Source organism: Acipenser ruthenus, chromosome 13 (assembly GCF_902713425.1).
Source record: "Acipenser ruthenus chromosome 13, fAciRut3.2 maternal haplotype, whole genome shotgun sequence".
NCBI classification, from domain to species: domain Eukaryota; kingdom Metazoa; phylum Chordata; class Actinopteri; order Acipenseriformes; family Acipenseridae; genus Acipenser; species Acipenser ruthenus.
Genome location: NC_081201.1, coordinates 6761949 through 6775347, shown reverse-complemented (window position 1 = coordinate 6775347; position 13399 = coordinate 6761949). Strand labels below are relative to the sequence as shown.

General features: G+C 39.7%; 1 protein-coding gene across 3 annotated transcripts in view; it reads left to right on the top strand.

The window, feature by feature from the left end:
• LOC117418373 (sorting nexin-29-like) overlaps positions 1–13399 on the top strand; it is a 175630-nt gene that overhangs the window by 83695 nt on the left and 78536 nt on the right. For all 3 annotated transcript variants that reach the window (XR_009330816.1, XM_059035572.1, XM_034031336.3), the window contains exon 19: positions 310–450. Coding sequence is in view for 2 of the 3 variants with exons in the window: in XM_059035572.1 (XP_058891555.1) it covers positions 310–450 (141 nt within the window). In the remaining variant the exon portion in view is untranslated. The remainder of the gene's footprint in view (positions 1–309; positions 451–13399) is intronic.

The following is a 13399-nucleotide window of genomic DNA, read 5'->3' as shown; positions in this document are numbered from 1 at the left end:
GGGCACTCAAACAATCTTCTTTTTATATATTCTTATCCAGCCCTGCTCACAAGGCTTTAACTTTTATTTGTATTATTTATTTTGTCAGTCTTATGCACAAGTTTGACATTCACAGCACTGTTCTGAAGCCATCAAGAGTCATGAATAGCAAACTGTGCTTTGTTTGTAAAAGGCAGACTGAAAAAAAAACCATTCTTTATATAACTCGTAATTATAACCCGATTTAAAAATGTACTTCACATTTAGCCCAGTCATGTCAGCATATTGATGCGTCAGCAACATTCTCACCTCCTTGTTCCTGATCTCTAGGTGTATATCAGGATCCTGGATAATGAGTGGAATGTGTATCGGCGCTACACGGATTTCCGGACGCTGCATCACAGGCTGCGATCCCGATTCCCACAGGTCGACACCTTCAACTTCCCACCCAAGAAAGCCATTGGAAACAAGGTAAAGTACCGGGGTGGTGGGTGGTATCTTTAGCTGTCTGAAACCCAATCAGAAACTCTTCTCATTGAGCTCTGGATGGCATTTAAGTCTCAACAACAGGAATTCAAATACATTTTAAAATAAAATAAAAAATTGGAAAAACCAAAAATATCCAATTCAATATTTGGTTGCAGGGCAAGAATAGCCATGTAATTACATTGTAATAATTAGATGTTTTATCAATGGTTCCTACTCTTGCTTTGTAACTGCTGTGTAGTTACATAGCCAAGATGTAGTTATGTGGTTTCACACTTTTTCCACAAATTGTTAACACGTAAGAGCATGAAGTATTGGTAGTTACCAGGCTACTGATTTCAAATCTTGACATCTGTGACGTCACTAGGGGAAAACACGAACCATAAACAGTAAACATGCATGCATATGTCTATGGCATAAACAAAACGATCATACATACAGGCCTATTTTGCGATGGCTAAATGTCAAAAATACATTTCACCTCAGATAGGGGCAAGGGAATCCACTGCCTGGAAAAAAAAGTACTATATTCTGTGAAAGTAAAATCAACGAGTTTGTCAGTGCACAATGCAATGATCACTTCGGAACATGGAGACTAAAGCTTTTGTTTGTTGGTTTCTGGCAGGTACAAATTTTATTTTTTCTCTTTTGTAAGACACTGGTACACAAGTTCACAAACAAACGCAGACCTTTACAAAGACAGCTGTTCACAAAGACAATCATCAAGTAAATGACCATTGATTCATTTTCCCCTGACAACAGTGGAACCATTTAGAAAACGAAATACTTTTTTTTTTTTTTTTAATTTTTGTTTTACCAGCCTTAATTAAACAAATCTGTACAGATTACTTTTATATCAAAAATACATTTTTAAATAGCTGCATCTATAAGACACTTCATACAGATATAAAAATCATGACCATAGATTTTTTTTCTTACCCTGTGCACTAGTGCTCAATACTACTAGGCTATCCACTGCACGTAATCCGTTCTCTGCAAGTGTTGCATTTGTTTTTTCAGACGTCATAATAATAATAATTATTATCATAATTATTATTATACAATATACCATTATCAAATAAACTCCATGGCCCAAAACTACCCAAAGAAAATAAACATGATGAACAGCTTTCATATTGCTGACTTAATTAAAACAATAACGCCAGAGTACTATAAACCAGTACAAACACATTGCGTGCTCAAGATTCCTGATGCAGAAATCAAAATAATGAATCCGCTCATCAAGCTTTTTTAGGTAAGCTTTCAATTTTCAATTTTATCTTCAAGGTAATGTTCATATGCATATTAGGTAAGGGCATCTGCCAAGAAATTATAATAACTGCATGCAGTTCACAAGGAGGTTAGGCCTATTTAATTTCACTAAATCGGGGAAAGCATAAGTGTGTATTTCATGAAGTGACCACGCAAGTCTCGGCCCTGTAATATAACAATGCTTTATTTTTTAAGTGGATGGGAAATGGTAAACACTATTTGCAAGCTATAAATGGTACAACAAACCAAATATAGAAATACACATTTTTTTATTGCCATAAATGAACTGCTAGCCGGGGTTAACATTCAAAATTGCCGACCTGCAGACAAGGGGGCGTGTCGCTCGCATTCCTCATGCCAGCATGGTTATTTTCTCCTGCCGGAGGTTCGAAACAGTTCGAATCGGGCCTCAGTCCACTTATTCTTCCTCCCCACAATTTCTTTCATTACACACCACACTCCCGCTGTCCTTACTGTAATACAGACTACTCAAAACGTCAGAAAATTCGTAGTGATCGCTTTCACAGTCTGAAGCCAAGTATATCTCTCATCTGTTCCTGGTATTTGTTCCCCTAGTGACGTCACGCCAACTTCATGCATCATCGGTGCGTTGGCGGTATTTTCCGGAATTATTGATAGTCTCTCAGTGCTCTAAAATTGATCATGGAGATTTAATGTCTTGCTCATTGTGAAAGTAAACCAAATATGGCTATGTGGTCCACTATAGGAGGCTATGTGGTCCAGTGGTTAACGAAAAGGGCTTGTAACCAGGAGGTCCCCGGTTCAAATCCCACCTCAGCCACTGACTCATTGTGTAACCCTGAGCAAGTCACTTAACCTCCTTGTGCTCCGTCTTTCGGGTGAGACGTAATTGTAAGTGACTCTGCAGCTGATGCATAGTTCACACACCCTAGTCTCTGTAAGTCGCCTTGGATAAAGGCGTCTGCTAAATAAACAAAATAATAATAAATAATAATAAATATGACCCCAAAGCCAAAAAATGATTTTCTATGAAAGATATGGACTTTAAGTTTGGATTCCATCAGAAAACCGAAACAACAATTTCTTCAAATCTAATATGATCTCTACAGACTTTTGTATCTTAATAAAGGCAGATGGAGTATGCTGCATATTGCTAAGAGTGGCACATATACATTATGCTGGCAATGCACAATGCTGGTGTATAATGGAGTGTGTAATTCACTGGAACGTTCGCAGCACCTCACAGGGTCACTTACTGCTCCTTTCAGTTCTTCTGTTTTATTGCCGTGGCGATAACAACCCTGCCCAATTTCAAGCAGATACCGGCAATGGGTTTCTGAGTGAGGAGGTGCAGCAGTCCAAAGGAATATTAAATTGAGATATCCTCCATCTTAAACATCATTAACATGTTTTACACTGTCATCATTTTCCTGAGTGTGCTCTTCAGACAGCAGAACAAGCAGGCCAGGGGAACTTGGCACATCAAGCTGACTGAAGACACAGACTAACTAGTGAAGGTGCAGTCAAGAAGTTAACTATTTAATGGAAATGAGTTTCTTTATTATGCCCCATGATGGGATTTGTAACCCCATGGTGATGAGGATACAGTGGAGACGCTTATGTTTGATTTCGATCAAACTTCACACAGATGTTAATTCCAATAAGTTATTGAACAGTCTTTCCAAGACTTCAGTATGGTATTTTATTAATTCTGGTCTACAATCACAATTTACTATGCTTTTGTCTTCAGCCATTGAGTGTTTATGCTCTGACACAGGCACATGTTTTTCTCAGATTATAATATGGTATACAAAGTCCGATATTGGTAATCTATGGAGTGTAGCAAATGTTAGATTCGCCTATAATGGACCTTTACAGATGGCAAACCTTTTAGGCACCATAGAAAGTGCACTAAATTAGTTGAAGCAATTGCAGTATTGATTGCTCTCTGGCATATTCAGAGCAGTTTAACTGTAGTTCATTAAGGGATATGTGACAGGGTGCCAACACCAGTTTTGGCAGTGGGGTAGGAACCAAAAAGTTTTCAACTGGAAACTTTTTTTTCTGTTTTCTTAGCAGTGTATCATTAGAATGTTTTAAAGAAATGTAGTGCTGACAGAATGAAAAGTGATAACAGGATTGTAAGTGAACTGTTAATCTGTGAAGCTCAACCACCTGGGTTATCTGTCTTCTCTGCTTAGACAGCGACAAGGGAATTGCAAAAAATCAACAAGAAATGTAATCTCTGTGCTGTCCTGTGCCAAGGGCTTTGGTGCACAGAGCTGGCAGTCTATACCTCAGGAACATAGAGACTAAATATGTCTACAGATATACAGGGAGACAGACAAAGGGGAAAGGGGGGGGGGGGGGCTAGCAACATTCATCTATCTCGCCTTTCAAAGTCAGTAAATCTTTCACTGTGTAGTCATGGTAGACCCCGTTCACACTTGCGATTTAAGGGGGCCCCAGGCTGCCTCAGGGCCGCCTTTTCTCATATGTGAACGCTCCAAAAAAGAAAAGGCAGACCAGGGCCGGCCTAGATTTAGGCCACGATTTCGAAATGGTAGTCCATGGCCTGCAATCGAGGACCAGGGCCGACCTTTACATATAGGGCCACCAGGGCCACCTTTTCGTATCACCAATTTGGTTATGCAGCTCAGTAGCTGGCATCCTAGGAATCTGTTAGCTGCAGAATAACAAGGAAAAACAGAGATTTTAAATTAACATAAACATAACTGTCAAATAAAACTGCTTCCAGTAAGTTCAGTGTTTGAATGAGGCTTCAGTTTACTTCAGTCAGTATCCAGAGCTGTTCAAAGATGCCGGAAACAATAACAATTACTCCTAAAGATCGGATCAACGAGTTTGGCAAGGACGAGTTTCACACCGATGGTAATGTGCTGTTTTGTACTTCATGTAGCAAGGCTGTAGATTACACTTGTAGGCAGACCATTGTAGAACACATGGGAAGAGCTAAACATACATTGAATGAAAGGAAACAATCAACAGCAAACTTTTGATTTTTTTCTGTGCTCAACGCCAGCATCTCACGACAATCTGGGAACTATTTTGGAATGCCCAATTATTGTTTTTCATTATTGTTTTTAAACATGCGTCCTCCGAATCCACCAGACCTATAGTGCTGGAGGACAACACATATCTGAATGGCTCCTCTGCAGATCCGCAGGCGCCCTATCAGCCACGGGGGTTGCTGGTGCCCGGTGAACTGTGGATTTCCCTGCTGACCTAATCCCTCCCTACCCAGGCGGCACTCGGCCAAATGTGCGCCGCCCCCTAGGAACCCCCGGTCACGGTCATAGCCTGGATTCAAACCTGCAATCTCCAGGCTATAGGGTGAATCTTGCACTCCACGCGGAGAGCCTTTACTGGATGCGCCACTCGGGAGCCCCTAATCTGGGAGCTATTTAAAGTAAAAAAAACAAAACATAAGTTTGTTTTATTGATTAATGGCGCTGGTAAGCTTGTATCTTGCTTAGAATTTGTATTTTCACTGTAATTTCACTGTTTACACACTAGTTTCTTTTGAAATGTTTATTTTATTATAGTTTTTCATTTTTGAAGTAGTGCTTTATATGTGGTAAGTTAGAAAATAAATCCTTTTATGTTTAATTGTTCATTTAAATACAGCTTTTCGGCAGTGCAGATGTTTGATATGATGTGCTTGAATAAAACTTTTGAGTTGTATACGATAGTTAGTCTTTCATGTTAATATTGATGGTGTTTAAAATGTACCAGCGGTTGTAGGTATGAGCATAACCGCGGCGGTGAAGGTGTTGAAGTAGTCCATACATGTACAGTGTGTGTGTTGGGGGGGGGGGGTCTATGTTTTGTACGGCCTTTCTGCTGGAGATTACGTGATATTAAGTCAGAAAAACGGGATCTTGACTGCTGAAACCTCGTGAGTCACAAGCACGATTCCTGCTCCGGTTTACATGGGTTTTTACAGCTATTTTTATCGTGGAAAGCGATTGACCCTGCCTTTAAAGTCGCGCTGTCAAAAGGACGTCCTTTTGCTGTTTCACAATGTATTCACGTGACAACGTCACAGAGTCATGACTGTAGAGTGCACGTAAACCAAGCCATTGACAGTATCAAGAACGCTTCTACAACTGTAAATCATTGGCAAAACCCATACTTTTATAAATACAGCCCCTCAGTGCTGTCAGTCGATAAAAGTTGAGTTTTTGACAGGGCTGCAGAGGCAAAGAACAAAGGGCAGGAGATGGAGGAGTCGTGTGAAGCTTTAGCGCTGCCAGCCACTCAGAGCAGCGCTTGGACTCCAGGCCCCTCCAGCAGCGTATGATAATTCCACTTCTCTCATGAAAAGGCGTCATTTTCTAAATCCCTGTTTTGCATTTAAAAGGAGAAAGTGCCCTTTCAGTCACAATTTTCTTCTCTTTCGCCAGAGGCAGTACAATTGAAGTCTGATGCTGTTTTGTTGCAGCCAGAATGAACTACACAGCCAGAAGGCCTTATAAGCAAGTGACGCAGCATTTGACAGCTAAAAAGAAGACTGAATGCAGCCCTTTCTACATGGAGGCGGGGTTGTATACTGGTTAGGATCGAGGTACTGGGAGGCAGCCTGATCTAGTGGTTAGGACTGAGGGACTGGGAGGCAGTGTGGTGTAGTGGTTAGGACTGAGGGACTGGGAGGCAGTGTGGTGTAGTGGTTAGGACTGAGGGACTGGGAGGCAGTGTGATCTTGTCCAGAAAACAAGGTGGTTGTGGGTCTGATTGATCTTTATGATACTGGTTTCTTGCTAAAGTTCCTCTATTGGTAAAAAGCCATAATACTTTAACTGTTTTGGCAGTATTTAATATTAAAATGCCTTTTTTGAACATTACTGTAACGCCAGAAAGCAATAATAAAAAATAAAGGCGGCTAAAAAGTAAGCTTTTCTTCAAAGTTGGAATAAACAGCACCAGAGACTTGACAGGAACAGGATTCTGTTAGTAATCGTTCGGTCCATCGAGATTAGCTGTCATGTCGTTTTTTTAATCCAGTTATTGTTTTTTCTGTAATTCGCTCTTTCAGCTCCTCAGAAAGAACATTTTGTAGTCGGGGCTTATTTTATTTTTCCCCCCGGGGTATGTGTGACACAGTAAAAGCTTTTATTGATTTTTAAATGACTATTTCTACTTGCACGTTGATGATTGTTATTTGTAATCTCCATTCTCCACACTGCACCACTTTGTAATGCTGACTGACGCTTGGCTGGGCTAGGAGATGCATAGGCTTCGCCACTGTCTCAGCCCATAGCAGGACAAATTATTTTTAAATCGTTTGTCTCTAGGGTTCAATTGATCTAAGCAGAGGCTGATCTAAATACTGCCGCCAATTCAGATAATTAAAATACCAATGTAATGGAAATCAAACATTATATAGTCCATGGGAGTCTCTTTAGGGTATTCCTGTTTGTAAAAATATGTGAAGCGCCTCCTATTTTAATGAATTTAATGACAGCTTTTCTTAGCTCAACAGCCATGTAGATAAATTGAATAGACTGCTCTGCCTCTTCTGATAGATTTAGATTTGATTGTGTGAAATGAACTGACTAACCGAACAGACAATGTGGCAGTCAGTGCTGTTGAAAATACCTGGTCCACTCTTGTCAATTCCCTTGGGTGAGGAGGAGGTGGGGGGCTATGTCAAGAACAGGGGCTTTGACAAGAGCGTTTCCTGCAATTTCATGCTATATCCTCCTTGCAGCTGCATCTTTTCCACCCAGGGATTTTACTGGGAGAAACAGACATGTATTTGTATCTTTGAGTGCTGTTATTATGTAACAAATAGAAATACATTCACGTTCTTATCCATGGTAAAAGGACCACAAGGTCTGTTATTATGATCTAAACCAAAGGTGCGCAACTTTGATCACATTACTAAGGAATAGTCAGAGTTTAACCCTTAGCTGCAATATATATATATTATTATTATTATTATTATTATTATTATTATTTATTTCTTAGCAGACGCCCTTATCCAGGGCGACTTACAATTGTTACAAGATATCACATTATTTTTACATACAATTACCCATTTTACAGTTGGGTTTTTACTGGAGGACTCTAGGTAAAGTACCTTGCTCAAGGGTACAGCAGCAGTGTCCCCACTGGGGATTGAACCCACAACCCTCTGGTCAAGAGTCCAGAGCCCTAACCACTACTCCACATATATATATATATATATATATATATATATATATATATATATATATATATATATATATATATATATATATATATATATATATATATATATATATATATATATATATATATATATATATATATATATATATATATATATATATATATATAGGCAATTTCCCTTAGGATTACTGTTAATTTTATTTCGTACTGCACAATACACATCACAAACAAAAATAGGTATGCGAAATGTCCTAATTATAACCCTAATCCTTGACCATGGGCATATGATTGAATCAATTTTTTTTCCCCACTGCATCTTTTTTGCTTTTTAGTGAGGGGCTCGTCAACAACATCAGCCATCATGACACTTCACCAGTAAAACTGGACGCACAAACGCACGCACCAAGAAAAACACATGATGCGGTAAGCGTCATGTGTTTTTTTGCAGGTTAACGTGATTGGATTGCCATATAGATGCAATGCAAACAACTCACTCGAACAACACGCCCTAAACTAGTAGAGTATGCTGTTGCACCTTGAGACAGTACAGCAGCCACATACAAAATTTCTCATTTAAGAAAGGTGAGGAAGACTCATAAAATTAGTTGGAGACAAGCTGATGAGAAGCAATTACTCTCCGCAGTACGAATTAAAATGATGTGCTGCTTTTTATGCAAAAAAATTAAAAAGCAAGTCTACAAAGTTAAAAAATATATATATATACAGTGTATGTATATATACGATATATTCATAAGTGAAATGGAATTAATACACTGGGCTGCAGTCAGACGATAAACAGTCCGCAAGCTTCTTATCTATACAGTGGCTAATCAAGCTTATATTAAAACCTGGAATGGGTGAAACTGCTATGCCATAGAAGTGTTATTTCCATCCCTGCTGTTGAGATCACCATGGGTCCTCTTTTAAATCAAAGACTCATTTTCAGAAAACAGTAAAAAATAAAAGATAGCAGCAAACTAATCTGAATAATCTTATTGCTCCGTCCTGCAGCCTAGTTGTTTCTCGTTTAATTTACAAATGTTTTATTTCTTTAAAAAAAAAAAAAAAAACCTACCTTCGCTCCATGTGTGTTGCATACAAACCAGGTTAAAAAAAATGGAAACATTTTCCATAACACCATCAATCAGATATAGGGCGACCATGGGCAGCCAGGATGGCATTTTGGACGTGACGGTGAAGTGTTTAAATTGCTCTGTAGGGAAGCGTGTCTGACCACAGAGGTTCAGTACTGTTAATGTCATGTGTGAAACTGTTGTCACCAGCAGGCTGGCCCCTGCTAGGCTCTTCCTGAAGAGTACTAGCCGTTCCCTGCTCCAGCAGTGCTTGGAGAACAGAGATAGGATTAGAGGTGATCCGGATTTCGTACAGCTTGTCCTCTTTAGAGGAGCACAAACAGAGAAAGCTAGCCTTAGCCCAGCTAATCTGGGAGTCAGTCAATATCAGGCATCTTGTAACCTGCTGAAGAGCCTGCTGTGTCAATCCCCACCACCTTCCACACTGCCATCTAGCACCCAGCCCAGCAGCAGGGAGGAGTCAGCTGACTAAGCATTGTTCTCGGTTTGTATTGCCGCTTGTTTGATACGTCACAAGATCCTTTTATCACGTTTGTTTGGTGATATTCTTTTGGAATCATTGCAAATGAAAATGATGAACATGTGACTGGATTTGTTGCTTGTAAAACCTGTCATTATGTTTTTGTGTGCAACAGCCACAAAACTGGTACATCGCTGCGAAAGCACAAGTGCAGCTCCCTTTTAACTGGTGGCACGAAAGGAATAGACAGGTATTTTATAGTAAAGTAAGTAGAGATAGTTAATATGTTACAATGTTAAAATATATCCAGACCACTAGAGAAAGCTACCACACTGTATAGCCTATTGTATAAACTCAATCTGTGGAGAATGGTAGAATGTGAGAGCGTGAGAGTCAGAAGCGGGTCGTAACAATCGGACTCGCGCAGGACTCTACTGGCTGGAAGCTATACGTTAGTGTATTTAATATAAGCACATTTGGCTTTGTGCGTCTGTTTCTGACCATACATTGGTGCATGTGAAATTAATTGCTTAATATAGTACTGTGAATATGTAATGCCAGGGCCTTTGAAACATTTTAATAATTTATTAAACATTACCCAGTAATTTATTCCAGCTTTCTGTTTTGTTTTGAATGTTTGATGGAACAGTTCAACTTACTACAGATATCCAAGATATGAAGTGCCTACGTCATTAGGGTTATAGTTTCAAGCTGCTCTGCATTATTGTTTTATTATTATTGTTTAGCTGGGATCTGTATGTTGGCAAAGTAAATGGGATTGAAGGCTTACGGTACATTTGGCTTTTTCACACTGTACGCCTTCATATCAGTATTTTGGTGGAATATGTGGAATCAGGTATTGTTTCTTGGGTTAGTGACAGAATACGTGTTTTCTGTGGTTTAAGACAAACTGGGAGGTTTTGTAACTAAGCCAGTTATTACCCCCTGTAAATACATACTGCAAGGAATATTTTATTGATGGGCTGTCTTTCTATTTGCACTAGTTTGTTATGCATGTGCGCTTGCAACTTGGGTGTGCATAATTTACAATGTGCATTTGGCAAACAAATGGATTTAATGACATAGACTTGGCATGTTTGCAAGTGTTAAGGTATGCTGCATTGCTTCAGTTTCTGTCTCTATTTGTATGTAAAATACAGTTTGGGCTTGTTTAATAACCTTCATTTGTCACATACACTCGACAGTTCCGTCTCCCAGGTACAAGAGAATTTACTTGCCATTTGCCATTCAGTGCTAATTAGAAAATGGAGTACAACTATACTATGTAGCTGTAAAAGTATGCCCTGTGTACTCTAGCTCTGATTTTCAGAATCTTAATAGGCACTTGACAGTCTCCAGAGTGCACACTCAAGTGCTTTCAAAGCAAGTTTGTATTTTAATGAATGGGGGAAACATTGTCCCAGACACATGGCAGGGCTGAACCACAAGGGAAAAACTCTCTCCCTCCCTCCCTCCCTCCCTCCCTCCCTCCCTCCCTCCCTCCCTCCCTCTGTCTCTCTCTCCCTCCCTCCCTCCATCTAACCCTCCCTCTCCCTCTCTCTCCCTCCCTCTCCCTCCCTCTCTCTCCATCTCTCCCTCTCTCCCTCCCTCCCTCTGTCTCTCTCTCCCTCCCTCCCTCCCTCCCTCTGTCTCTCTCTCCCTCCCTCCCTCCCTCCCTCTGTCTTTCTCTCTCTTTCACTTATAATATCTCTCTCTGACACTCGTTAAAAAAAAAAGCCTTATTATTGGCATGACAATACTCTCCTGAGTTTTGCAAAACCATTTGCATTGACATAAACAAAAATGCAGCAGACGTCACACACAAATCTCCTGCTCTCTCTTACTCTCCTCCCTTTTTGCTGTCACTTTCCCATTTTCTCTCACCCTTTCTGTAGCACTCACTTTTTTCTATTGTCCTTATTGTCTCTGTCTCTCTCTTTGTCCGACCCCCCCGCCCCCCCTCCCAGATCTGGCCCTCTGCACAGAGCAATCTGGGCTTCATCGTGTGTGCGTCAGTAGGTCAGTAAGCCCGTCAAGCAGTGCAAGGAGCTGGGCCTGTGAAATAGACTTGTTAGACACAATAAGGAGTGGGGAAGGAACTAATTCAATCTCATGCTGAGTTTAAAAGAAACCTTATTACTGCAATCCAGGCCGCTGGCAATTTGAAATATGTTGCGCACACACAGGCATGAAAAGTATGAAAAGCGCTGCTGGATGGGAAAGAAATAGTTCTGCTCCTGATAAAGTGCCAAAGACAGCTATCGGTCTGATGCCTTCATCTCAGTGATTGCTCACTGGTTTCCAGACAGTCAGTCATACTGGACAGGCAGTGATAACCAATGCATCAGGCATGAATCAGCTACACTCTTCATTATTGCTCCCCTGGAAAATGTTCTTTTATTGGTTTGTGCCTTTCCTATTTCTGCTGCTCTCAGAGTATTTAGTTCTGCATATCTGGAATGTAAATGTCTGCATTCTGATTTAGAATTGTGTGATATGCAGAGTATTCTAATTGTATAGTATTTAAAGTTTGATAGAATTCAAACCATGCAAAGCCATGCCCCATATAAGCACTCTGATAAGGATCTGTGTCTGTGGTGGGACTTACTAAGCATTAGCCAAGGCTGCTGGAAAAGAATAATTGGCACATTAAAACTTTAAATAGATGTAACAAGATGCACATAAAAATTCACATAAAAAGCATATCACAGTCACATCAAAGACGTGCATAGAAGAACTGATTAAGAATTCATAATGATATTGACATAAAGGAAAATTAAGCATGAGGAAGAGTAAAGTGAACAGACAAAAATCCTAGCAACTAAAATCCTAGTGGAGTCATGACATTTGCTGAAGTATAGGCATGCTGTTATATTACTTGAGCAGTAGAAGGCTATAAATGATGTCTTTAAGTGTCATGAGCATGTTTGACTTTTATTAAAATGTAAAATCTGTTTTCAATTTACATATCAGTTGGCCCAAATCCTGGTAATGCTAAACATTTCCCTTGTTATCAAATCACAGTGTCCACATTGTCTGCAGGACCTCCTTAAAGAGGAAGTAGCAGAGTTCCGAAAAATAAAGTGCCCTACATCCCCACGTGCTACAACTATTTAAATAACGTACCTGTAATTTTTCTGTTTGTTGTTAACATCCTGACAACTTTTTACACTTATAAATTTAAACTCTCTCTCAAAGGTCTTTTCAGATGTCTGCTTAGTGCACTGATTTGAGATCATGACTGACATTTCAGGTACTGTAGCACCAGTTAAAACTCGGAGGGTGTTTTCCAAAAGAAGCCTACCGTGGTTTAATGACACCACTCGTAGGGTCACAAATTGGAATGAAGAAAAAGGGTACTAATCTGCATGTTCATTACAAGCGAAATATAGGAAGGCTCTGTCCCAGGCTAGATCTTCATACGATTCCAATCTGATTGAAACAAATAAAAATAATCCTAGGTTTCTTTTTAGTTCCTTAGATAAATTAATCAATCCACCTTCTAATGCTTCTACCCTCACAATTGGCTCCTCTCTTAATGCAATGACTTCTTAAAGTTTTTCCAAAATAAAATACTTGACATTGGAGGTCAGATTTTACAGACTCTATTATAGACCTGAACCTGTTAGACCTGATAGAGCAACGTTGGAGGCTTTTTCTCTGATTACCTTACAAGACCTGACAGCATTAGTTCTGCATATGAGACCTGCTGTTTGTGCCCTTCATCCAATCTCTACCAAATTATTAAAATATGTTTTCTGTGTTATTAATACACGCATTTTAACAATTATGAATGAATCACTTTTCTCATGTTCCCTCTGCATTTAAGGTTGCAGTGGTAAAGCCCTTGCTTAAAAAAAACAAAAAACAAAAAACTAAAACACTTGACCCTGATGCCCTTAACAACTATAGGCCAATTTCCATTCATTTTTATCAAAGGTTCTAGAGAGAG